Source organism: Tenrec ecaudatus, chromosome 2 (genome assembly GCF_050624435.1).
Source record: "Tenrec ecaudatus isolate mTenEca1 chromosome 2, mTenEca1.hap1, whole genome shotgun sequence".
In the NCBI taxonomy this organism is placed as follows: Eukaryota; Metazoa; Chordata; class Mammalia; order Afrosoricida; family Tenrecidae; genus Tenrec; species Tenrec ecaudatus.
In genome coordinates this window covers 155,461,740-155,489,162 of record NC_134531.1, presented here as the reverse complement: position 1 = coordinate 155,489,162, position 27,423 = coordinate 155,461,740, and the positions used below count along the sequence as shown (strand labels likewise).

Below are 27,423 nucleotides of genomic sequence, written 5' to 3'. Positions count from 1 at the left end.
GTCACCAACTGATTAGGGAACGAAGAAGAACAGTGGAAGGAAGACTGTGGAACTGAGAAGTAATAAGCGAGAGAGGCTTGGGGCACAGCTGAGTTTTCCTCGGGGGGGGGAAGGGGGCTCTAGAAAATCTTTAAGAATGAGAATCCAGAAAGAAGCCCATTATGTGATCAAACATGATAGAGAGGTGGACTTTGGTTAATTGACCATTAAAGAGTATAGGAGTCCCTTAGGACTGAAGAGATTAAGGACATTAAGGATACTTATTTGTTTGAAAATCTATCATCACAAGACTATAGAATCTCTGAGAACAGGAATGTCTCTGACTACAGGAATTCTAACTCATTCATTTTAATCCCCAGTGTTTATAAGAGGATGTACCAGATAATGGGCACTCATTAAAAGTACCCTCAATGAACAGACAAATGTGGGGATGAACGGATGATTATGTGGATGGAGGGATGGATGGATGACTGCTTGTATGTAAGTATGTGTGGATAGATGCCTGGAGAATGCATGGAGGGATGGTTGGGTGGAGAGATGGCTGACCATTAGAGGCAAAGTAAAGGTGTCTTACTTCACCATTGTTATAATACTTAGAATTACGTATAAGTAAAAACTCCTCCTGTGTTGCTGGAAATTACTATATTTAAATCTGAGCTCTGACATAAAATAATATACTGAGTTTATAAATGACCTCAGCCTGAAATATAGCAATAGCACTTAGCTATGTACTCTCCTATCTTTTCTGTGGGAGATCCTGCTGTAATCTACTAGCCTTCTTAGCACAGATTTTGCTTGTGGAAAATAACAGACACTACTTCTCGAATTAGCTTCTCCCAGCAACTCCTCAAAGAAGTATTGTGACCCAAAATATCCATGTTCTTAAAAATTCTGTCCCTCCAAGGTCAATTAGCATCACATAATTCACAGAGAGGATGCCGCATATCCCCATCCGGTGAGTGGGAGTAGCATCTTAAAAGCTCGTGAGCGCCCACCCGAGGTACAATTGTTGGTCTTTCCTCATTCAGAGGAAAGCAGACTGATGCAAATAGAAAGACACATGGAAGCGATTAGTTCGACACTCTAGTGGAGCGGAGACTCAGTGGAACCACTGGCTACCGCTACCAACGCTCTGCAAGGATCACGTTCGCCTACTCGAGTGAGTAGAAGTCCTGGAGAGAGTGGGGGGACCATGTGGAGGATGACTCAACATCACTCAGGAGCCCAGCCTCCTGGTCGGATCGAGGCTGTGGGAACTCCACACGATGCCCTCTGCCTTCCTGTCTAGAACGGAACTCACCTCTGCGTTAGAATAATCAATGTTTCAAGATCAAACGGTGGGTGAAGGGGGACAACAGACAGTGTATGACACTAAATGACAATAATAATATATAATTGATCAGGGATTCACAAAGGTGGGAGGGTGGGAGAGGGAGGGGGAAAAGAGGAGCTGATAGCAAGGCCTCAAGTACAAAGAAACTGTTTTTGGAAATATTGGTGGCAGCATGTGGATAAGTGTGCTTACTAATATTGAATGATGGATTGTTATAAGATTTGTACGAGCAGCCTCCCAATAAAACGATTCATTAAAAAGAATAATTTTCTATTAAATACTATTGAGTGGTAAAAGATACCTAAATAAAATTGTATGGCTATAAAAACTTAAAAAGGATCAAAGCCTCAATTTTCAAACAAATGAAAAATAAAAATAGTTAAGTATTGTAACAAGAGGGGATAAAAATGATCCAAAGGGAAGTGATTGCACAAGAACAAAGCTCAGAGGGTTAGAAAGGAAGGGGGTGGAAGCAGGAACGCAGGGAGGGAGTAGGGTAAATCAGGGAACCATAAGGGGTTGGCCCCAATGAGTTATGTGTTCTTTAATGTAATCTGCTTTATAAACCTTCACTTAACATTCAAAAATATTTTTAATTAAAAAATAGAAAAGCTCTGTCTGGTGACCATAGTTTTATGTCAGTTGAACTTAGCATGGTTCCTTAGACGCTGTCTTACAGGAAATATCTAAAATTTGGATTGAGAACTGGGAGAAGACAATGACAATGAATTGCATGGCAGGGTACTAAAGAAAAAATCCGTCCATACAATTATTCTGTTAGATTCCCAGAGGTGCCCTGGCCACTTCCTTTCCAGAAGCCCAGTGCTTGACATCTCCTTGGATTCCACAAAGTGGGAGCTGAGAGGCCCTCCCAGGAGGTGCTCTTGATCAAAGAGCAGGGATCACAGGCTTTTCAAGACCTGGAGGGAGGAAGACAGACGGGGTTCAGGTAGCATACCTGGGAGGAGTCGCAGTTTCTCATCTCCTTCTTCTTTGCTAGACGCTTCTTTTTCTTGTGAAGAGGTTTGGACTCTAAAATCATTTCTTCAAGCTCAAAGGTAGGGTCACAATTCAGCCTGCCTTTCTGTGGGGGAAGAAACAGGTTGGCTCTGTGCTCAGATTCCACGATCCAATACACCAGCCCTAACATGGAGACTAACACTTTATCTCTCAAGAAAAAAGCCCAAGAATAACAAGCTAGGATTCCCACTCGATGCTTTATATAATTTAATACCATCATTATTTCCATCATTCTTTGATTTAATCTTTTGCTTATTTTTTTAAACTTCCAATGACCTTTCAATGAATTGGGAAAGTAACCAAATTATAATTATTTCACTAAGGTTTGAGTTCTGGGCTCATTTTTCTCAAATCATGTGGATCATACAGACCCGAATCAGCTAAACTGCTTGTTCAGATTCCCAGTTCTCAGCTAACCTCTCTAAATACACATTTCTTGAGACAAAACCCAGGAATGTGAATTTTTTAACAGCCTGACGTAATGACTTGGATTTCAAGTAAAGTCGAGAGGTAAGGGATCCTGTTCAGGACGTTCAGGGTGAATCCAAGGGATCCACAGAGAGGGGGAATGGGAGGCTCGGGAAGAGGCACCCAGAGAGACCTCCATGGAAGGTCTCCTTCACCCATGGTCCATACATCCTACACCGTGCAACGTGGACAGCTAAGACCTGACCCCATTTTCCTGGGAAGCTTGGCAGTAGGGACAGCCTACCCTCAGGTATCCACCCTAGACTACTGAAGCCCTTCTCTCCCTTTGTGCTTTCACGATGCTAGAGGGACTATTGTCCCTCTGCTGTTTGTACAGGAAGGAGAACAGTCCCACAAGCACCTTACTTTGACTTAACAAGAGAAAATTCTGCACTGGCTCTAAGGAGTCTTTTTAGAGTTCATTTTTAGCAGTAATCTAGTTACAGGTACAAACATACCCCAGGTCCTAGGAACAGAGAAAGAATTTCAGGCCTCTTTGGGCCCCTGACCTAAACATCAGATTCCAGCTTTGACCAGTGGTTTCCAGTAGGATCAGCTGCCCTGGGCTAGATGTGCATGTGCAATTCTTTCCCTTTAGCTACGGGTCATTATGAATAAAGCTTCTGGGACAGGATTGTCAGAGGAAGAGTGGCAAGTGATAACAAGTAGAGTCTCACCCCTAATTCCAACCGTCTCGATTCCTTTGACTGACAGAGTGCTACAGACATAAATATCCACATATTTAGACAAAGAAAACATTTATTAAAAATTCAGCAGATTCACACATATAACTATTTTTGGTTTTATACTTTCTCTCCAATGGAAGCATGCCCTCCAAAAGTGGCTAGGAACTAGGATTCCAGATACAGAAAAACTTAGATTAGACTCCCAGCCCAGTCATTTGCTGGTGTGGTGGTTACATAATTTTTGTATCAACTTGAAGATAAAAAATGTCGGGGTGGAGTCTAGCCGGTTAATCAGGTCACAGCCTGGTGGTACCTCCCAGGGAGTGTGGTCTTCTCATAAGGGGGATCCTGGGGACTTTCACTCTCTCTCTGCCTTCACCTTCCTGTTGAAGAGCCACACTGGGAGCTGCCAGGGCCCTGTGATGCCTCAACTGCCATTGGATCCAGCAGACTTTGCACACACTGGCCGTCGATGTTCCTGCATGCATTGTTGCATGTGGCTGTGTGAGTCTGAAGAGGGCCTTATGGACTAGTACCAGATTTATGGACCAGCATTGGACTAATGGACTTGATATGGACTGGGCTAGGATGTCTGTTTGATATAATAATTACATCTTTTTGTTGTTTTAACTAATTACTTCCTAATATCGATATGAGTGTCCCTGTATTTGTTTCTCTAGTCGACCCGGGCTGTCACAACTGGCTAGGTGGCCTTTGGTGATGAATGTACCTGGTGTGTGTCTCAGGTTTATCATCTGGAAAATTGAGATTTTGATACTCTTAGAACATTAGTGTGGTCATCAAGTGAGACTATATATATGTATGTATACGCTGAAGGAAAGTGATTATGGATGGACTGGTTAGAATTGACTCACATTAGGAATAAATCCTGGGATGAGCCTCTTCTGCAAAACTGCATCCCAGTTAATGTCATTCAAATATGGAAAGTTCTGGACATCTGACAACTGAGAAAATCGTTGGTCTGGATTGGGTTCAAGTAGCTGCCAATGAAACAAAGCAGGGAGAGCAAGAAAAAGGTTATAATTTTAGGGGGAAAACCATATTTATCCCCATAAATGTATCCAAGTAACCAGGCTGAAGGAAACAAGGCAGTTTTCCCTCCCTTACCCTCATGAATAATTAATATGAATGATGCTTATACTATAAAATACTGTTGATAATGCATCAGAAACCAATAATGTAGATACTAACTGCAAGGAGGTTTTTTGAAGCAAAATCGGTTACCTACTAAGTCAGATATATCTTTGATTCCCAACTCCCTATTTACCAGCAATGGACAAGTTTGTTCCCAGAATATTCACTGACCCATATGAATAGAAAGGATTGTAATCTAAACCATAAGACTGCAACCAGGGTTAACTGAGCTGTGAAAATTCAGCTGACCATCCGCATCTAGTAGGTGGCCAATGTTCATTTCCTGTAACATTTTTACAAGTAAAACTCATTTCCTACTTAAATATTTTAGCTGTTTTTATAACGAATCAAAATATGGCACGGGGCGGATGTAACTAAGGCTGCTTTTACCAATGAGTTAAGTGTGTTCCTCCATGGTCCCTCCAGCGCAATGCCACGGCACACTCGTCGTTCCACTGGGAAATGTCTGCTCCTCTGGAGAATGTTTTGCAGGTGTTGCTCAGGGTGTAATATTTTTAGGGAAAGGGACTAACTCCCTTCTCAAGAAATGCCTGTATGATTCCTGGTAGGTGAAAAGGGGAAAGTACTCAGCCAATCTCTAAAAGACTGAAGGTTTGAGTCTTTGAATGAAATGCTTGGAGAACGATTTCCAAAGGCGCAGCCAATGAAAGCTCTCCGAGGCGCACACACGGAGCCACCACGAATCAGAGTCATTTCAGTGGCAATTTATTTTTCTCCTGTTCCTCATATTTGGCATCATCAATATTAATCTTTCTATTCCCAAACAAGACACTATTCCCCAAGGACAAAAGGCACAGGCTTGGGATCTTTAATTCCCAACTTCCATTTGCTTTAAAAGCAATATCAGGTCCAAGCCAGGTTCTAACTGCAAACCCTGCGTGCGTGCTCTGTTTGCTCCCCTCTGTCTGTCCTGCAGGCGCCTTCTTACCTTTTTAAGCAACGACACCATGTCCTGGGACCAGGCAGACGGGTAAGTCACAATAGCGTTCTCGAACATGTGCATAATTTCCTTGCCAGAACTACTGGAGCGGATATGGTATGGTCTCTTAAAGAGGGGAAGAAGTAAGAGTCATCACTTTTATGGAGACAAAAGAAAAAAAATGGTGCTAAGAGTATTTCCAACTAAACTTTCAACCAATCAAATCTGAAAGTCAGTTTCTAACCTCTCCACCCAGATGGTTGTGTTGAATACATACACACACATATGAGGGGTTACCCCAAAACACCAGAAGTTATTTTCAAAGCTATGTAGTTAATTTATTTAAGAATCAACTGTATCACCTTATAAGTACTCCACATTACACTTAATACATTTGTCAACTCTGTGATTCCATTCTTGAAAACATTTTTGAAACATTTTCAAACATGTTTGGACAGCTGACAGCACCTCCCTCATTTTTTTCTTCACCTCTTCTACCTCTTCAAATCCCTGTCCTTTCATGTCCCTCTTCATTCTCAGAAAAAAGTCACACAGAGCGAGGTCAGGTGAGTAAGGTGTGTGGGGCAAGGGAGACATGCTGTTTTGTGCCCAAAACTGGAGCACTGAGATGGCTGCGTGGAGCAGGTGCATTGTCATGGTGGCAAAACCAGTCTCCTGTCTGCCACAAATCAGGCCTTTTGGTTGCACACCATTACACAATTTTTTCAGAACCTCTAAAGAGAAAGCTTGATTAACAGTCTGACCTGGTGGAATGAACTCCAAACGCACTCACTGTCCCCTCACATCCTGAATGGTTTTTGGTATAGATTCCGGTGTTGCCAAATATCTATATCTATCATCTATCTATCTATATATGATATCCCATAAATCTATATTTTCTTTTGGAACATCTGAATTTTTAAGTTTGTAGTTCTACCAGGCCAAAGGAAACGTTTCTGTGGGCTGAATCAGTCTCAGAGCTGCCAGTTTGGACTGACTTTGTAAAGTAACATATACAAAGAGATTTGGACAAGAAATCAAGAAGGCTAAGTCTTAGAAGGTGCCAAGTTCAGGCTTGATCACGGTGTGATTCAGAAGTGGATTGTACGTGTCTCCCTTCTGCTCCTTTGCTAGATCCCTAAGGAGCAGTGACAAGATGGCAAGAGGCCCAGACAAGTTCAAGCCCAGACCCTATTGCTGTTAGCTCCTCACTCCAGAAAGTAGACTTGAGAGCTTTTAGAAGAGATAAAGGTTTTTTTCAGTTTCTGGGACAACTAGATGTTTTGACACTTTTAACTTGGTAGTGGGGGCCGGGTAGTGGTGGTGAAAGAAAGGTGGATTAGTTATAGTTTTCAAAAATTTCCACAAGAGGGCAGCCTTGATTGGGGCTCCTGTACTGTTAGAGGACTCCAGGAGGTTTCCTCTTTTTCAGGCAAGGATGAGCTCTTTGGGAGCCAGGGAGGTGCGGTGGATAAAACACTCAGCCAGGAGCCAAAAGGTCGGTGATTGGAACCGACCTCCGCTCCGTGGGAGAGCTATGTGGTAGTCTGCTTCTGTAAAGATTCAAAATCTCGAGTTCCCTGCCGTTAATCAATCCCAACTCAGCATCCCCAACGAGGCAGGGGAGAACTGCCCTATGTGTTTCCCAGACTGTAAGGCTTTATGGGAGTAGAAAGGGTCAGGTTTCATTCTCAAAGGAGCTGATAGTTTCAAAACACCAACCTTCTGGTTAGCTGCCCATCGCATAACCCACGGCTACACCAGCACTTCCAAATTTGGGAATCCTATGGGGCAGTCGGTTTTGTCTTATAAGACTGCTATGAGTCTCAGCTGAGTTGATGGCCAGGGATCTGTGAGTTTGGTTCAAAAACCACTTAAAGCCAGAGGTTTTACACCATAGAGGTTTGTTAGTACTTTTCACCTAATAAGCTCAAAACCACTCACTGCTAACAAGTCGATTCTGACTCACAGCTACCGTATAGGTGTTCAGTAAATAGTCACTGAATGAAACATGCTTCCTTATAAACGAACTATACCTCAAACCATTGCCATCAAGTTAATTCTGTCCGGCTTATAGTGACCCTATAGGATAGGATACAAGGCTGTAATCCCCTACAGAATCAGACTGCCACATCTTGATCCTGAGTGGGAGCTTGTAGGTTCAAACTTTCAGAGTCTTGGTTCACAGCCAAAGTGCTTAACCATGGCTCTACCAGTTCACATATCCTACCGTAGAACAGTGAGCTAATATAGACATGCATCTGTCACGTGATGCTTACTAAATGATTGTGGACCCATGAGCAAGCTGAGCAAATGAAGGAGTTTAAATCCCACCTCCCAACCCCGCATTGCGAAACATTATTTTGGGGCTTTGGGTGGGTGCTGGGTCAGGTGCACCTCAGTCCTCAAAGTGACATTTTTGCTTTGCAACACTCTGAAGAGGTCTTGTGCTGCAGATTTATGTAACACGTCTTTCGATTTCTTGACTGCTGCTTCCATGAACATTGATTGCAGATGCAAGCAAGACAAAATCCTTGATCACTTCAACCTTTCCTCCATTTCTCATGGTGGTACCTATTGAACCAGTTGTGAGGATTATGGTCTTCTTTACACGGAGTCAGAATTCACACTGAAGGCTGCAATCCCTGGTCTTCACCAGCAAGTTCCTCAAGTCCTCATGACTTTCAGAAAGCAAGTGAGGTGGTTAAAAACCTTCCTCCAATCCTGATGCCGCATTCTTTCCGATGGCCCATCTTCTGGTACTCTCTTCAGAAATGCCCCCCTTCCACTCATTAGGCCTTCAGTAACTGACAGTGTTTGAAATGATACATAAGGTTTTCAGGGCTCCCTCCTCCCTTCTTTTTTGTCTGTTCTCAGTCTGGAAGCTCTGCTGAAACCTGCTCACTTTGGGTGACTGCTGGCATTTGAAATACCAGTGACATAGCTCCAGCATCACAGCCACACATAAGCTACCACAGTGTGACAAACTGACAGACAGGTGATGGTCAATGTTGGTAGAGTCTGTAATTTTACTTAGCATAATACATACATAGTTACATAGATTACACATACACCAATACTACATCTAGGTGCATGGGAGATATGACACAAAGCAATACTACAGTGTGCCGTGACGGGCTATATTGATCAATTCTGAAGTGAGCATACAAACTAAGGATAAACTCTAAAGAATGCACGAGGTAGAAAGGTACAATGGTAGAGGGGAGCATTGTGGTGCTGGGATGCTAATCAGACATAAGGGCTATTAGGAGGATGAATAGGTTCTCTTGTACACAGGGCCACCAGGAAGCAGAGATCAGCATATTTCAGAACACAATGCAAAAATGTTTCAGCTCAACATTAGTACAAAAACTAGCACAGCTTTCAAAACTCCCCAGGTGGAGCAAACAGTTTGTGATCTTCTGCTAATCTAAAGGTTATTGGTTCAAAGCTACTCAGTGGAACAGTGGGGGAAAGGCCCAGTGTTCTACTTCCATAAAAGTTGCAGCCAAATGCTTTGCCTGACTTTAGCACCTACTATACAGCCACAGTGGTCAAAACAGTGTGGTGCTGGTATAACGACAGATACTTAGACCAATGGAAAAGAGCTGAAAACCCGAAAATAAAAACATCAGCTTACAGACAACTGATTTTTGATAAGGGCCTAATAAATGTTAAATGGGAGGCAGATGCCCTCTTCAATAAGTGCTGCTGGAAAAACATGGATATCTACCTGAAGAAAAATGAAGCAAGAGCCCTACCTCACTCCATGCCCAAGAATAAACTCAAGGTGGATCACAGACCTTCAGGTAAAACCCCAAACAATTAGGGCATCAATGAGGGAATTGGGACAACCTGAGAACCTTGGCACAGGGAAGATATAAGCTATCAGAAATAGGGAAGGATACAAATGCAGAGGAATCACAAATTGACAAGTGGGATATACTGAAGATAAATCACCTGTGTACATTGAAAGAGAGTACATCACCAACACCAAGAGGCCCCACTGACTGGGAAATCATCTTTAGCAATGACACATCACGCAAAGGCCTGCTTACTAAAATCTACAATACTTTGCCAGCTGACAAGAAGAAGGATAAAAAAGCTAATTGTCCACTAAGGAGGTGGGCAAAGGATCTGAACAGAAGTTTCACAGAGTCTGAAATCCAAATGGCCAATAAACATATGAAGAAATGTTCCTGATCATTACCCATAAGAGAAATGCAAATTAAAACAACTATGCGATACCACCTAAAACTTTCAAAGATAGTCCAATTCAAAAATTCAGAAAGCATCAAGTGTTGGTGGAGCTGTGGTGAGATAGGAACTCTCATCTGCTGCTGGTGGACCTGTAGGTATGTACAGCCACTATGGAAATCGACTTGGCGAGGTCTAAAACAGATGGAAATTGAGCTAACCTATGACCAGCAATCCTCCTATTGGGCATATACCCAGAAGAGGCAAGAAACAAACCACGGCCAGACATCTGTGCTCTAATGTTCACAATGGCAAGGAGTTGGAAGCAACCCACATGTACAGTGCTACAGATAAGAGCCCGCAACACAGGGACTCCAGGACAGATAAAACCCTCAGGACCAATAATGAGAATAAAGATATCAGGAGGGGAAGGGGGAAGTGGGGGGAGGGAGGCAGAATCTATTACAATGATTGACATATAATACCACCCCACCAGGGGGGGAACAACAGAAAAGTGGGTGAAGGGAGACAGCAGATGATGTAAGATATGAAAATAATAATAATTTATAAATTATCAAGGGTTTATCAGGGAGCAGGGAGCAGGGAGGGAGGAATAAAATGAGGAGCTGATATCAAGGGCTCAAGTAGAAAAAAAATGCTTTGAAAATGATGATGGCAACATATGTACAAATGTACTTAACACAATGGATGGATGGATGGATTGTGATAAGAGTTGCAAGTGCCCCAATAAAATGATTTAATAATCATAGTAAAAATTACAGCCAAGAAAACCCTATAAAGCAGTCCTGCTCTATAGCCCATGGGGTTACTCTACATTGGGATCGACAACGTAGAGTAGCCCCAGCAGCTAACCACCTGTAACAAACATATATTTCATAAAGTAAAGACTCAAAAGTAATTGAACATTTCAAACCAACAAACAAACACAGTGAAATGGCCAGGTGGCAGAGAGGTGGCAAAGTAGATGGACAGCGTGGTAGTTACATAATCTGGAGTCTCAATTTGAGAGGATTAGGAGTGAAGGGGTGGAGTCTGGTCTGTCAATCAAGATAAAACCAATGAGGCCTCTTTGAGGGTGTGGCCTTCTTCTGAGAATTCTGGGAACTCCTATTTTTCCTCCTTGGAGGCGGGAGACATCTTCTCACTCTACTCACTCCCCTGGAGACTCTCTACTGACAAGGCTGACTTCCTGTGAGAAGCCACATGGACCTGCCCTGATGCAGCCCTGGGTGCTGGAGAAGCTACCTGGAGACCCCTGACAGTGCTGAGATGCTTACACTGCCACTGGATCCAAAGACTTTCTACCATTGGCCTGTGATTGTCCTGAATTCTGCATCGTTGTATGTGTTTCATGAGTCCGAAGAGGACTTTATAGATTGGTATTGGACATGTGGATTAATAGCAGACTTATGGGGTTAGACTGGACTGGTCTGGATGCTTTCTTAATGGGCAATTACCCTTTATATAAGTTTCTATTTTATACACATGTGAGTTTCTATGGATTTGTTTCTCTAGTACACCTAGACTAACACAGCAGCTAAGGAGTACATTCATCAAGATAAAAATCCAGTGGAGGTACTAAGGGGGCCTTTGCAAGCACATTTCCCCTTTGAGGCATATTTTTTTCCTGCAAATAAAAATGTATAGATGAAGATGAAATTATTGGTTAACACCCTCTCACTGTGGTTCAGTTGTGTTGGTATTTGTAATGAAAGCTTATTTCAGCTTTCTCAGATATGCTAAATTTGGAAATCTCATTGCATACAGTCTAGTTGGTGATTCTTCTGACAGTATGTCAAAATTGAGATATGGTGACTTGTTCCTCCATTCATTCAGTATCTCTTATTATAAGCCTATTAAAAATTAAATTCTGGGAATATTACAACACTATGGATTTTACCTTTTAAAAATCTACAATCTAATAATGTAGATCATAGAAGACTATAAAAATGTCTAGAAGAAGATATAAAGCTATAAAAAGGTCATATATTTATAAAACTGATCAAGCCCTAAAAAAAGTAAATGTATTTATGGATTCTGATCTTGAAAGTCACCATTTTATCTTATTAAGTGAAAAAGAAAGAGAGAGAAGGATCTCAAATGAAACATGAAGCATAATTTATTTTTTCTAAAACACTAGTAATAACAAAAAGAACAAAATGTTTGGACTTATTAATTCTTGGATACCTCCTAGAATTGGAGGTCAAAGGAAGAGGGGAATTATTTCCTAGTTAATATTTTCCTTGCTTTATAATTTCTGAGTGAGTTTTATTTCACTTTGTTATTTTCTTTATTTTCAAATAATTTTAAATTCAGATGGGTAATATACACATATGCCCATAAATATACCTATACTTTATGCACATATACATCCCAACCCATATAGCATACATATGTACTCATATAACTATTCCCACATTTTTATTATTGCTATTGCTAGCAATACTTTATATGTTACAGTATTCATCGTAAACAATCTCAAACTCCCAGCTGCCAGTGAGTCTGTTTTGACTCAGAGAAACCCTATAGGACAGGGTGGAACTGCCCCCGTGGGTTTCAGAGACTGTAGTACTTTCCAGGCACAGAAAGCCTTATCATTCCTCTGCATAGAGGCTGGTGGTTTCCCACTGCAATAAGCAGCCCAACAACACTTACTCCTACAACACTTACTATAGCTTTCCCTTACACTGAGTACTCGCCAGTGTCTTCATTGACCTTGGTCACGTCCTGCTCACTTCCCTCATGTCATGTGCTGCCTTCCTGCGTCAGAATTACCTACTATCTTGTCTGCAGTTTATTTTTATTGAATTCTTTACACAAGGGAACAAATCTTACCAGATGGAAGCACGTAAGAGCTGAGGAATAGCTACATACCTGGCTTACAAAGTTTTCTGCTTTTCATTAACTTGAATAACTCATCAAAGTTCAAATGTGCTTAAATATATTGTGGAAACCTCCTCATGGAAGAGAGCCGTAAATGCCAGGAGTGTCTGTGGTTAGATGTGAACTGTACTCTTTGGAATCACAGGAACAGATAAGATTATGAGACTCGCTTTTTGATTGCTTCAGAATCCCAGCTTTACTTTCTAGAGCATGGCAAAATCACGGGGCCATGAAGAAACAGACCCAGCTTCCAGCAAGTATTATTGTAAGTGAATAAGCCATTAAAAATAATTGGCACATTGAATGAGGAACTCTTGGTGGAGCAATATGGGACCAATGAAGAGGGCTGTTGACAGAACTAGAACAAACAGATCCCAGAAGACTAGGATGATCTGAGCTACTTCTATTGAACAAGCTCTTAAAGTTGATGGGCAACAATTATCCTGACACCATTGGCCTTAGAGGACTCTCGGATTGTATCCATTGAGGACATACATCCTAGGGGCTGGAGGTGAAGGTGTGAATTTTTTTAAATTGTGTAACACATACACATCATATTTGTTTCCTTTATAATTTTTCTCTAATAATTTTTTAAATTCAGGAAATTATTTGTTTAAAAGCAAACAACTTTAATTTTCCAGTGAAATCAGAATGTAGGCTACAATGACAGGAATTCAACAAGATGGGACATGAATTACACTTCATTAATAATTCACACTTGCCTTATTGACATGTGTCTGAACAGGAGTGCTGTACTCTGACTGCAAATGACATCTTTTATGCAAATATATCTATGCAAGACACTGAGGGAAATATACACATTCTCCACTTTGGGAGTTTATAATAGCCATATATTTCATATAATTTTCTTTATCTATTTAACATGAACTCGCCAGCCTGTTCCCATATGTAATGATAATCCAAACATTTCAAAGGATCGCATCAGCCTCAGAGGAGCACTGGAGACAGGGCACGTTATCTATTGGGTTCCTAAGCTCAAGGTTAGCAAGTCTAACTCATCAGTTGCTCATGGGGAAAGATGGCATTGTCTTCTCCTCTAAAGATTCACAGTTTATGCTGTGCTATAAGGTCATGATGGGTCAGAATCAACCCAGTGGCTGAGAGTTAGGCTTCAGAGTTCTTAAGGGGTTGCTGGTGGCATCACTGGGTAATCTTTGCCCTGATCATCAGCAGACAGTTCATGTCCACCAGCTGCTCTGCAGGGGACAGGTGAGATATCTGCTCCCCTAAAGATATACAGGCTCCCATTAGGATGTACAGTCTTAAAACCCTGTAGAGGGTCACTGTGAGTCAGCATCAACTCGATGACACTGGGCTTCGTTTGGTTTGATATCAGCATTACTGGTAGTAACTGCTTTCAAAGCCAAAACCCCACAGCCGTCTAGTCTAGTTGACGCCGACTGACAGGAACCCTATAGGACAGGGCAAAACTGCTCTTTGAGTTTCAGAGACTGTGACACTGTAAAAAAAGGAGTAGAAACCAGTCTTTCTCCCTTAGAGTGGCTGATGGTTTTGAACAGCTGACCATTCAGATGGGATCCCCACTCATAGCTCCTATGCCACCAGGGCTCCCTAACTGCTTTCAGCAATCCCCCAAATGCTTGTCTCTTAGCAAAGAACTCATGTTTCATTCTGAAATGGAACTTGCTGGAGGAGTAAACAAGGATAAATGCTATTTACTGTACCCGTCCTCTCAACAGCTCATACGCCGTCACGCCCAGAGACCACCAGTCCACAGCAAAGGAATAGCCTGATTCTCTTCGGGAGTTGAACATCTCTGGTGCTAAAGACATAGAAAAATTAAATCAAGTTTATTAACAAATCTATTTTCCCCCAAAGGAAACTTGCCAAGGTAAAGGATATAAATACTTTTATGGATATTGATCAAACATTTGTAGATTGCTCACAGCCGTAAAAAAAAACCACACATAGGGAACCAGTGGAGAGGTCTGGGAGGCCGGCCCCAGCACCATAAATTAAGTGGATTCCTGTCCCTCCCCCGAAAAGAATTTGTTCCAAAGGACGACATTGACTCTGCAGCTCCGGGAGATGAACATATCTGATCAGAGCACACGGGAGAAGATGAAGGGGCAGGAGGAGAGAGTGGAACACAGCCTGGCCCACCAGGCCGTGATGATGATGTTCCTGAGTAGAGCAGCCAGTCCACAGAGAGAACAACATGGCTGGTCCCACTATGAGAAATGATGCCAATCAGTGACTAAGGGCGATACAGGGGACAGCACCGGAGCCACAGTGTGGGATTTGCACCTGATCTGATCCCACCACACCGAGGCAAATCACTGGGGGAGTGCAGCGAAACAGCAAGGGAATGGAGTGGCAAGGTCCCCAGGGAATGCTGAAAGTGGACTTTGGGGCCAGGGCGTGGTGCCCCAACAGACTGGACTGGAAAACGCTCCTAAGGGCCAGTAAACGATCCCTGAACTAACTACAAGCTTTTCTCTTGTGAACTGTTTTGTTCTGTTCTTTGTCAGTGGTTGGTTTTTGTTGTTTTGTTGTCTGGTTGTGTACTGTTGCTTTGTTTTCCTCTGTCTTGTTTTCGTCCATGTTAGTGTCTCCACAGGTCTGTCTGAATAGGACAGGCTGGATGAACTATCTGGAGGAAAAACAATGGGACCGACAGTTCCGGGGGGACTTGGGGTGGGGGGGTAAGGGGGGTAAGGAAGTGGTGTTAACAAACCCAGGGACAAGGGAAAAACATGGGACCCCAAATGGTAGAGAAGGGGGAGTGGCAGGCCTGGTGGGAAATGATCAAGGGTAAGGTTGCTTAGAGAAGAGGTATACTCTAGCCCAGGTGGCAATGAAGCATGGTAGTAGGACAGGAGGAAGGTCAAGGGAGATGGAGGAAAGAGCTAGGAGTCAAAGGGCATTCATGGAGGTCTAGACAAAGACATGTACATGCAAATATATATAGGAGGATGGGGAAATTGATCTATGTGTCTATATTTATAGGTCAAGTATTAAGGTGACGGAAGGACCTTGGGCCTCTACTCAAACACTCCCTCAATGCATGAATACCTTCTTTTATTAAATTGGAACTCTATGATGCTCACTCTCCCGACACAACGGCTGGAGCCAAAGTGGGTGAACAAGTAAATGTGGTGAAGAAAGCTGATGGTGCCCGGCTATCAAAAGAGATAGTGACTGGGGTCTTAAAGACTTGAAGATAAACAAGCGGCCATCTAGCTCAGAAGCAACAAAGTCCACATGGAAGAACACACCAGCCTGTGTGATCGAGTGATCCCAAAGGGATCAGTTACCAGGCATTAAAGAACAAAAAATCATATCATTGACTGCACACCTCCATGATAGGATCGCTGAAGACAAATGGGTGCATAAGCAAATGTGGTGAAGAAAGCTGATGGTGCCCAGCTATCAAAAGAGATAGTGTCTGGGGTCTTAAAGGCTTGAAGGTGAACAAGCGGCCATCTAGCTCAGAAGCAAATAAGCCCACATGGAAGAAGCACACCGGCCAGTGCGATCACGAGGTGCCCAAGGGACCAGGTATAAGGCATCATGCAAAAAAAAAGATATAAGTGTGTGTATGTATGTGTATATATGTGTATATGTATATATGTATACATATATCTCATATTAAATGAAGGGGGAAGTGCAGAGTGGAGACCCAAGGCCCAAGTGTCGGCCAATGGAGATCCCCTCATAGAGGGGTTTAGGAGAGGAGATGGGTTAATTAGGGTGTGAGGTAGTATCGATGAAGAACACAGCTTTCCCCCAGATCCTGGATGCTTCCTCCCCCCAACTACCATGACCCGAATTCTACCTTGCAGGGCTGGATAGGACAGAGGCTGTACACTGGTACATATGAGGGCTGGAGGTACAGGGAATCCAGGGTGGATGATACCTTCAGGACCAAGGGTGTGAGGGACGATGCTGGGAGAGTGGAGGGTGAGTGGGTTGGAAAGGGGGAACTGATTACAAGGATCCACATGTGACCTCTTCCCTGGGAGAGGGACAGCAGAGAAGGGGGGAAGGGAGACTCCGGATAGGGCAAGATATGACAAAATAACGATGTTTAAATTACCAAGGGCACGTGAGGGAGGGGGGAATGGGGAGGGAGGGGAAAAAAAGAGGACCTGATGCAAGGGGCTTAAGTGGAGAGCAAATGCCTTGAGAATGATTGGGGCAAGGAATGTATGGATGTGCTTTATACAATTGATGTATGTATATGTATGGATGGTGGTAAGAGTTGTATGGGTCCCTAATAAAATGTAAAAAAAAGAAAAGAGAAAAAAATGATTAGGGCAAAGACTGTACAGATGTGCTTTATACAATTGATGTATGTATATGTATGAACTGTGATAAGAATTGTATGAGCCCCAATAAATTGTTAAAAAAAAAACACACAATTTTCTGGTAAGAGCTGAGGAATAGCCTCTCTCAGTAGCCACCTTCATTAACTAACATACTGATGCATGCAGAAGCCCTCAGGGACAGCTTAAATTTGTTTTAAAGAAAGAACACTTTCATTGGCATATAATTCACAAATTATATGATTAATATAAAAATATATATATATAAATATAATTCACAAACCATACAATCCAATCATCTTAAGAAGAGTTGTACAATCATCACCACAATCAATTTCAGAACATTTCCTTCCTTCTTGTGCTCATTGCTCTTAGCTCCCCATTTCCTTTGACCCTCCCCTGCCAAACCATCCCAGAACCATTAATCTGGTCCTGATCTCTATAGCTTTACATATCCTTGATTTAATATACAGAAAACATTAAAAAACAAAATAACAACAGTAGCAAAATAAAACAGAGAGAAAACCTCAATTGAAAAGAAAGCAGAAAAATACTAAAAATCTAGACAAGTTTTTATTGAGAGTTATACTTTTAGATCCTAATACTAGACTAGACTGTGGTAGCTCGCAGGTTGCTATAATGCTTTAAATACCAGCAGTGTCACCCGTGATGGATAGGGTTCAGCTGAGCTTCCAGACTAAGACAGAGTGTGAAGAAGGAATAGGCTGCCCAACTGTGAGGAATTACTCACTGAAAACCTCACGGAGAGCAATGGCGCCTAGTCAGATAGAGTGCTGGAAGACAAGCACCTCAAATCTTGTCAAAGGTAGAACGTTTGCCTAACACGAACACCCAAGGTAGTGTCACTAATTCCAGCTTCCCACAGCCTCACTAAATCTATGTGTGAACACACACACACACACACACAGATAAAACAAAGAAACAAACAAGCCCCACTGCCATCAAGTCCATTCCTCCTAAGGGAGAACCTTTGCAGGGTATCCAGGCTGTAATCTTTATGGGGCTGGAGAGGCTCAGGTTTCTCCCACTGAGTGGACGGTGGATTTGAATCTCAGAAATTGTATTTAGCAATTCAGTACATACTCAAATTGGAAGCACCTCGAAATGTGACAGAAGAAGGGCTGACACCTCAAAGGGGTGTCAACCATCATGACATGCACCGAGTATATATTGTGGAACCTTCGTTTGCTCCCAGGGAGAAGAAGCTGCTGCAGTTAGTCATTGTGTTCACAAGCTAGAAGAACATATGCACGAGAAACCAGGGAAACGGAAAGTTGTAAAGAATGAAAGGTAATTCATAAAGATTGATATGCTTGCTATTAGTGAGCTGAAATAGATTACTATTAGCCATTTTCAATTGGGCAACCAAATGGGCTCCTGTACTAGAAATGACAAATTGGGTAATAAATAAATAAATAAAGTGGCATTCGAGGTCAAAAGGGTATTTCAAAATTTATTCTATTGTCCAATGCTGTTAGTGATCACTGATGGCATTGGACAATAGAATAAAGAATAATATCTATAAGCCTACACTGAAGACCAGTTAACACACTATTTAAACACCTTTTGGAATTTAGACACCAACCATTAATGCTACAGATGAAGATATTGAATATTTTTACTAACTTCTGCAGTTTGAAATTCATCAAACATGCATTCAAGATGCAATGCTAATTATTGGTGATTGGAGTATAAAGTTGGAACCAAGGCTCCATCATTAGAAAATAACAGCATGATGACAGAAATGACACTGGGCACCACATGAGAGAATTTTGAAAAATCAATAATTTAGTCATTGAAAATGCCTTTTTGACAACATAAACAGCAACTATATAACCTCCCTGGAGTAGTGCTAGAACACACAGAATCAGATGAGCAACATCTGTGGAAAGAGGTAATGGAGAAGCTCACTACTGTCAGAATGAAGCCAGAAGGCTGAAACAGGTCATTCATAGCCCATATGCATATTTAAATGGGCACAGAACAAAATTAAAGCAAATCCACGAGGGCCAAAATGCAATCTTGAGTAAAGCTGACCTGGATTTGGAGAACCTTTCAAGTATCACTGATGCACCGAACACTCATAACTGAACCGGAACTGCTGCGGAATTACATCAAGGACATGACACACGAAGAAAGAAAAAACTCATTAAAAACAGAGGAAAGAAAGGAAAGAAAACAATGGCTGTCAGAAGAGGTTTTAAATGTAAAGTAGATAAGACAAATGGAAGAAGTGATGAAGTAAAAGCTGGATGAAGGTTTTCACGGAACACAGTGAGATGATAAAGTATTGGAATGAAACGTGAAGAGATCCGGGGTCAGAAAATCCACAGGAAAGAACACACTCAGCATTGCTAAGCTGAAAGAACCGAACAAAGAAATTCAGACTTCCAGGTGAAATAGTGCAGGATTTTGTGGTCCGATATTGAAATACGCAGGAAGTATTCAATCCACAGAGTCACTGGTTAAAAAGGGGAGGTCAACGTTTAGTCTTTCCAGGAGGTAGCATATAATTAAGAACGATGGTATTGAAGGGAGCAGTGCGACCGCACTGGCAGCACTGGTGATAAAGCAGAAGACCGACGGCAACATTTCAACAAGTGGCAGCTACACTGGAGGCTCACTTGCCTATGCCAAGAAATTCCTAAGAGAGCTACCAGCTCATGCAACAGGGAGAGATTCATGTAGGTGCCCATTTCAAAGAACAATGATCTAACTGAACACAGATTTTATGAAATACTATCATTAACATCACATGCAAGTAATATTCTGTGCAAGATCATTCGAACAATGGCTGTACCAGCACAATTTCTTTGGGCTGCCAGAAATTCAAGGTGGTTTCAGACGTGAATTTGGAAATAGCATTGAAATGAAAGAGATCATTGCTTATGTCAGAGAAAAATAGAAATGTGTTCATTGCGTTTCACTGACTAGGCAAAGGCACTCGACTGTGTGGATCATACACATTATAGATAAATTGTGCAAATAGTAATTTCAGAACATTTAATTGTGCTCATGCAAACTTGCTCTTCAATAGGCCAAGTGGCTGTCATTCAAATAGCACAAGGAGATAGTGTGCAGTTCAAAATCAAGAAGGGTTAATCCATTCACAGTACTTATTCCATCTGTATGCTAAGCAAATAATCTGAGAAGCTGAACTATATGAAGAAGGATGCATCAGGACTGGGGGAAGATTCATGAACAACCTACCATATACACGGATGGCATACACCATCCTGCTCATTGAAAGTGAGACACTAATTGACTAAGAACAAAGTGGGAAGCACTAATTAATGCAGATCAAAGATTACAGTTTTCAGGATGAATTACCCCTCAGTATAAAGGGGAAAAATAGCTTCAGTGCTGGACCAATAAGCAACATCATGATAAATAGAGAAAAAATGTCAAGAATTTCACAATAAAAAACAAGATATATTGCATTGAATAGATATACTGGAAAAGTCTCCCTTCGAGTGTTCAAAAGCAAAGCTGTCAATCTGAAGACTAAGCTGGGCCTGACCCATGCCAGGGGATTTTTAATTGTCTCATTTTCAAGTGAAAACAGGAAAGGAATAATGGAAAAAGGAAGATCAAAGGAGAATTGATATTTGAATTATGGCATCAGCAAAGAATGTTGAATATATCATGGGCTGTCGGAAGAACGAATGCATCTGTCTTGGATACAATATAGTCAGAATGCTTCTTAGAAGTGAGCAGAGCAAGGCTTCCTCTCATGTGTGTGGTCATGTTATTCAGGGAGACTGGTCTGGAGAATGGCATCGCTGGCAAAGCAGAGGGGCATTGAAAGTGGGCAGACGCTCAGTGAGACGGGTTGGCACAGTGGCTGCAGCACTGGGCTCCACTGTGAGAATGACTAAGGAGCAAGCAGTTCGAGTAGGCCATGAGGAGAAGCCAACTCAACTGTACAGAGCAACAAAGACAATTTATGTGGGTTATAAATTGGCCTGCTAACCACAAGGTCAGCAGTTTAGAACCCACCAGCGACTTCATAGGAGGAAGACGAGGCTGTCTGCTCCTGTAAAGACTTTAGGTCTTGGAAACTCATGGGAAGTTCTCCTTTCCTAGAGGGACACTATGAGTCAGAATCAACTGAATGTCAGTGTTTGGTTTTTGGCAAATAAAATATCTAAAATATGCAAATGCATGAAGGCCAACCGGCAAATATTAGCAGCAAACACTAGTGTTTGCCAGAGACAGGTTGGACGGGAAAATGGAGAGTTACTGTTGAAGGGGTATTGAGTTTCTCTTTCAGGCGATGAAAAAGAATTAAAAGAATTAAAAATGGATACTGGGGATGGCTGTACCTGGTGAATGTAATTAATGTCGCTGGTTTATTCACATAAAAATTGTTGAAAAGGCAAATGCGCTGTTATATGCTTTTATTTTTACCACAATACAATGTTAGACTATATAAAACTGCGTATCCCTAAGCTCTCTGAATACAAGAAGCAAACTGCAAAGAATGTGATATTATTATTGATCAGACAGCATCAGGGGCGTAAATGCTGTAAACAGATACCCACTGCCACCGAGTTTACTGCAAGGCTCAGCGACCTCATGTAAGGTTCCGAGGCCGTAACCCTTCCAGAGCAGAGAGCCTCACTTCTCTCCCAGGGAGCACGTGGTGCTCTCAGAGCACACACAGCTGTCGGGCGGCTCCAAGCTCCAACCTCCCTCTACTTGAACAGCAAAGTTCGGGAAAAGTTATAGGGTTTGTAACTTTGAAAGTTGGAAGTCTTGCTAAAAACACCACCAAAGGTAGAAAACCATAAAATAAAAAAGACTAATAGTTTGAGGATGTTGAAAATAGTTCCTCATGTGTTACCAAATGTCACAAAAGCAAAAATCATATAAACAAAAGAGTAAACTTTAGAAATGATCTTTGTAACTAATATAAGGCATAAGAATTCAATATTCTTAACATATAAAGGACAGAAATTCTTTATTTAATTAATAAAAATTATCTGAATAGGAAAAAGATCAGCAGCTTAACAGAAAAATGGGCATAGAATACGATCAAGTAACTTACAAAAGAAGCAATTAAAGGAATGACATTTTGATGACACAATGAGATATCATTTTTAATTATCTTCTTGAGAAGACTGAAGATATTGCCAAGGCAGCACGTATAGGGAATCAGGGAAGTGACTGTCCTTGGACTCTTCCGAAGAGAGCACAAACAGGGCTCAGTCGGCAGCTTGGAAAAGGACACGCATTCACTTGTGTGCCATTTGGCCAGGAATATTTTTAATGGAGATTCATCATAAGAGATTAAATAAATTGCAAAACACAATTTTAGCACAAGGATTCTTAAGATGAATGTATTTATATTGCAGGATAAAAATGATATCCAACAAGATTTAAAATGATTAAATAACCTTTTAGGTGTATGTCTGTAGTTATCAAACATCTGAGTATTAGTGGTAGGCTGTTACCAGATATGGTGACAAGTAAGGACTGTGAGATATTCATTTTGGAGAAAGAAAAACAACACAAACACCTACTTATCCCTCGAACCTAAACAGTGTTTGAACAGTTTAAAAACACCCGAAGTAACATTGAAAAGGATTTGGAGTCTTTAGTGACACAAAAGTTCATTTCAAACAAACGAAACATTTACCTAAGCTGCCCTGCGTATTTAGACCATATTTAGATATGTTGCCACATAAGAACCATAAATAAAAATATCTCCGTGAAAGAAAGCCTCTCTTTGAAGGAGAAGCTTGATTTCCAGAGTCGGAATGTGTTTACATTTAGATTTTGTCAATCATTAGTCATGTGATCTTGGGCAAATGACTTCACTTTGATTCCCCTCACTGGAGGATGGTGATGATTACAGGCTGCCTGCTGAAGGAAACATAGGAGTAAATGAATCTACAGCACTGAGCACATTGTCTGCTACATAGAGTGCCTGCAATAAATACTAGTAATTGCTAATTATAGGGCGAGGATGAGGGAGCACCTAGCATCTTGTCTGTATTACAATTTCCTGGTTCCACGTTGTGGAAAGGTTAGAAATATCCATTTTGAAAGGAATCGAATTATAGAGATTTTGGATTTAAAATCACTAGGGAGGCGAAAGGAGAGGTGGCCTCTCTTCCCTGCTCTCACCATGGAAACTAGCCCTGGAAAATCCAGACGCACAGTTTCTGATTTGGCTCCAAGAAAATAGTGCTTATTATGGAAACCCAGGAAACCTGGCGGGTAAACGCATCAGGTCAGCAGGCTCTGAGACTCCTTTTTATCAGGTGAGTACCATGGGTTTTCGGCAGAAAATAGGCTGAATTAGGTGTGTCCATTATTTTTAAAGGATTTGTTCCCCGCATAGATATTGAGAGCCAGGAAAGACACAGTTGCTCAAGTAATAAATAAAGTAAGCTGATTTCTGCCCCTCCTGGTAGATTTCTTTCTCTTGCAAATGGAGGTGGCCCTGTAGATGGGAGTTCACATTTCTCTATCTCTGTCTCCTTAGTTATAAGGAGAAGAGAGTAAAATAATAGAAGAAAATAGCATTCCTCTTGGCCTGACACCTAATCACAACACCATTTTAGCAACCCTGCTATGCTGAACTCCTTTTGCCTCTCTCCATAAGAAACCCAAAACCAAGCTCACTGCCACTGAGCCATGCTGATTTACTCATACAGTGACCCCTGGGTTTCCAAGACAAGATCTGTTTAGGACAGAGGTTCTCATACTGGTTCCTATGTCTTTTTCACTTGATCGGTTCTATCGACGATGCCATCCTACTGCACTGTGAGTTTCATGAGATGGAGACCTGGTCTAATTTGCTCAATACGGGGGAATCAGTGTCTCAGATCGTGCTGAGCACACAAACGCAATTATACATTTTAAGTGAATTAATTGATAGTCCTTGTTAGGACATGAGAAGTAGCTGTCTCATTTGTTCATAAATAGTAGATGTTGAACCTACTTATGGTTTTTGTTCTCCTTGATTTTAGGAGCCCTGCTTGCATAGTGGTTGCGTGTTGGGCTGCAATCCAAATGATCAGCAGTTCAAAACTGCCAGTGGTTCCGTGGGAGAAAGGCAGGGCTTTCTACTTCCACACGTGGTTACAGTCTCATGGGCTGTTGTAGCCTGTCCTTTATAGGGTTGCTATGAGTAGGCATTGACTCGATGACAGTGAGTTCAGTTTTGTAGGTTTGGGGTGATAGTTGTGAGGGACATCACACTCAACTGGCATCCAGAGTAAATAGTGTGTTATTCAAAACCTGCAGAATGGTGATCTGCAAGTATCTGCATGGATAGATTCACTGGCTGAATGAGTGGTGGGAGGAGAATGAGTGTGTATCTACAAATCCATATAGGTGTGGCAGAGGATATATACATATATATAATTTTATTGGGTGCTTGTATAACTCTTATCACAATTTATCCATCCATCCATTGTGTTAAGCACATTTGCACATTTGTTGCCACCATCATTCTCAAAACATTTGGTATCAACTCCTCATTTTAGTCCCTTTCTCCCTTACCCCTCTTCCTCATGAACCCGTGATCATTTATAAATCATTATTATAATTTCATGTCTTACCCTGACCGACGTCTCTCTTTACCCACTTTTCTGTTTTCCACCCCCTGGAAGAGGGTTATAGGTATACCATTGGGATTGGTTTCCCCTTTCTCCCCCCACCTTCCTGTCCCCCTCCTGGTATGACTACTCTCAATATTGATCCCAGTGGGGTTATCTGTTCTGGATTACCTGTGTTTCCAGCTCTTATCTGTACCAGTAGTGTACATCCTCTGGTCTAGCCAGATTTGTAAGGTAGAATTGGGGTCATGATAGAAGGTGAGAGCAAGCATTAAAGAACTAGAAGAAAGCTGCATGTTTCATCGGTGTTATACTGTACCCTGGCTGGTCCATCTCCTCCCTGTGACCATTGTCTGGGTTGTCCAATTGCCTACCGATTGGCTTTGGGTCTCCACTCCCTCTGCCACCCCGCCATTCACAATGACATGATGTTTTTGTTCTAGAACTTTGATGATCTCATGATCACACAGGCTAGGTTGCTTCTTCCATGTGGGCTTTGTTGCTTCCCAGCTAGATGGCTGCTTGTTTATCTTAAAGCTATTAAGAACCCCGATGCTATATCCTTTGATAGCCGGACACCATCAGCTTTCTTTACCACATTTGCTTATGCACCCACTTTGTCTTCAGCAATCATGTCAGGAAGGTGAGCATCTCAGAATGCCAGATTATTAGAACAAAGTGTTCGTGTGTTGAGGGAGTACTTGAGTAGAGACCCAATGTCCATAAGCTTCCTTAATACTAAACCTATAAATATATGTACATAGAGCTATTTCCCCATCGTCATATATAAATATATTTACATATGTACAAGCCTGTATTTAGACCTCTATGTAATGTCCTTTGCCTCTTAGTCCTTTCCTCTATTTCCTTTTACATTCCTCTTGTCCCATTACTATATTCTGCCTTCATTTAGGTTTCAGTAATTCCCCTCGGCTACATTGTCCTTGATCAAGCCCCACCAGGCCTCCTATATCCTCCTCGTCATTGATTTTAAGTCACTTGTTGTCTTGATTTGCTAACACCCACTTCCTTTACCCCACTTCTCCCTCTCCCATGTCCCCCAAGAACCATCAGTTCTGTTGTTTTCTCCTCTGGATTGTTTACCCTTCCTATCTTATCTAGATAGACCTGCAGAGATAATAATATGCACAAAAACAAGACAGAGCCAAACAAAGCAACAAAAGAAAATGAAGCAGTAACAACAACAACAACAAAAACCAATGACAAAAAAAGAAAAAACTATAAATAGTTCATGGTCTGTTTGTTGACCTCTATGAGTATTTCCCAGTTGAGTCTGATAGTACGCCACACCCTGGTCCCACAATCTATTTTTGGTGTTCCCTGGGGACTTCATTGCTCTGCTCCCCTTGCTGTTCTGTTGCACACCCTTAGTGTTTTATCTCAGTTTGGTGGAGACAGATTGGGTGCAATTCCCGCCCTGTGTCTCCAGTATTGTCTCCTGTAGTGCTATATGTCAGTGAGGGACATTGTGTCTTGTGGTGGGGCCAGCCCTCTGGTTCTCTCAGTGCATTGGCTGCTCTGATCAGGAATATCGTCCTCAGGGTTTGGTGGGCCAGGATGTGCTCCACTCTTTCCTTCCCCCTTTGTTTGCTCCTGTGTGCTCTGATCAGACATGTCTCTCTCTATGAGCTGTAGCTTCAGTGCTGTCCTCTGAAGTGAATTCTTTCGGGGGCGGGGGAGGAGCTGTCCATGTCATTGGGATTTAGGCCTCTCTATTGGTTTCCCGCTTCTTACCAATGTGTTGCATTTTCGTCTTGGAACACTGAGTTGAAGTCTGGTCCCTCTCTCCCTGTGGTGATATAAATAACACCCTACCCTTGAGTGGGTTATTGCCTTGTTCCCCCAGCAACCCATGTCTTCCCACCACTCCCATCCCCTCCTTTATAGTTGGCTACCATATGTATGCCTGGGTTTACCCTGGCCCCTGCCATATTACCTTGACTTCACCCCAGGACTGTTTGTATACAGTAGCTTTGTCCCTCTGCCCCTTTTGCATTTTTAAGCTTATCTCAGCAGACTCGTGTTGTATGTGCCCTTTTGTGCTAAGCTTACGTCACTTAGCATAATTTCCTCCAGTTCTTCCTATGCAGCAATGAGCTTCATGTGTTCATTACTGCTTTTTAGGGATGCATAATACTCCATTGTATGTATGTACCACTGTTTTTTAATCCATTCATCTGCTGATAGAAATTTGAGCTGTTTCCAATGCCTTGCAATTGTGAACTGTGCCGCGATGAACACTGGAGCACAGATGTCTGGCTGTGGTTTGTTTCTTGTCTCTTCTGGGTATATGCCCAGTAGGGGGATTGCTGGTCATATGGAACTAGATTTTCATCTGTTTTAGATATTGCCAAATTGGTTTCCATCCTGGCTGTACATACCTACAGGTCCACCAGCAGTGGATGAGAGTTCTTATCTATCCACATCCCCTCCAAAACTTGCTACTTTCTGATTTTCTGAATTGGACTATCTTTGAGGGTGTTAGGTGGCATCTCATCATTGTTCTAATTTGCATTTCTCTTATGGCTAAAGATTGGGAACATTGTCTCATATGTTTATTGGCCATTTGGATTTTGTGACAGATGATATTTAATAGCAGTGTTTACCTTTGTTGAAATGATATCCATGAATGTGTAGATACAGCACACAGGGAAAGTTATAAAAACTTCCTAGGCTTGGGGCTCAGTCTCAGCCTCAGGCAGACACCAAGGTCACTTCTCACACTCTATCCACGCATAACCCTCTATCCGTGATGCTGAGACCAGAAGAACTCGATGGTACCACTACCACCTGCTCT

General features: G+C 42.0%; 1 protein-coding gene across 1 annotated transcript in view; it reads right to left on the bottom strand.

The window, feature by feature from the left end:
• The window catches only part of STK32A (serine/threonine kinase 32A), a 195,118-nt gene that overhangs the window by 20,249 nt on the left and 147,446 nt on the right, over positions 1-27,423 (bottom strand). Inside the window, exons 8-11 of the mRNA XM_075543150.1 lie at positions 14,410-14,507; positions 5,612-5,728; positions 4,383-4,508; positions 2,292-2,417 (exon numbers count right to left, since the gene is read on the bottom strand). Coding sequence (XP_075399265.1) covers positions 2,292-2,417; positions 4,383-4,508; positions 5,612-5,728; positions 14,410-14,507 — 467 coding nt within the window. The remainder of the gene's footprint in view (positions 1-2,291; positions 2,418-4,382; positions 4,509-5,611; positions 5,729-14,409; positions 14,508-27,423) is intronic.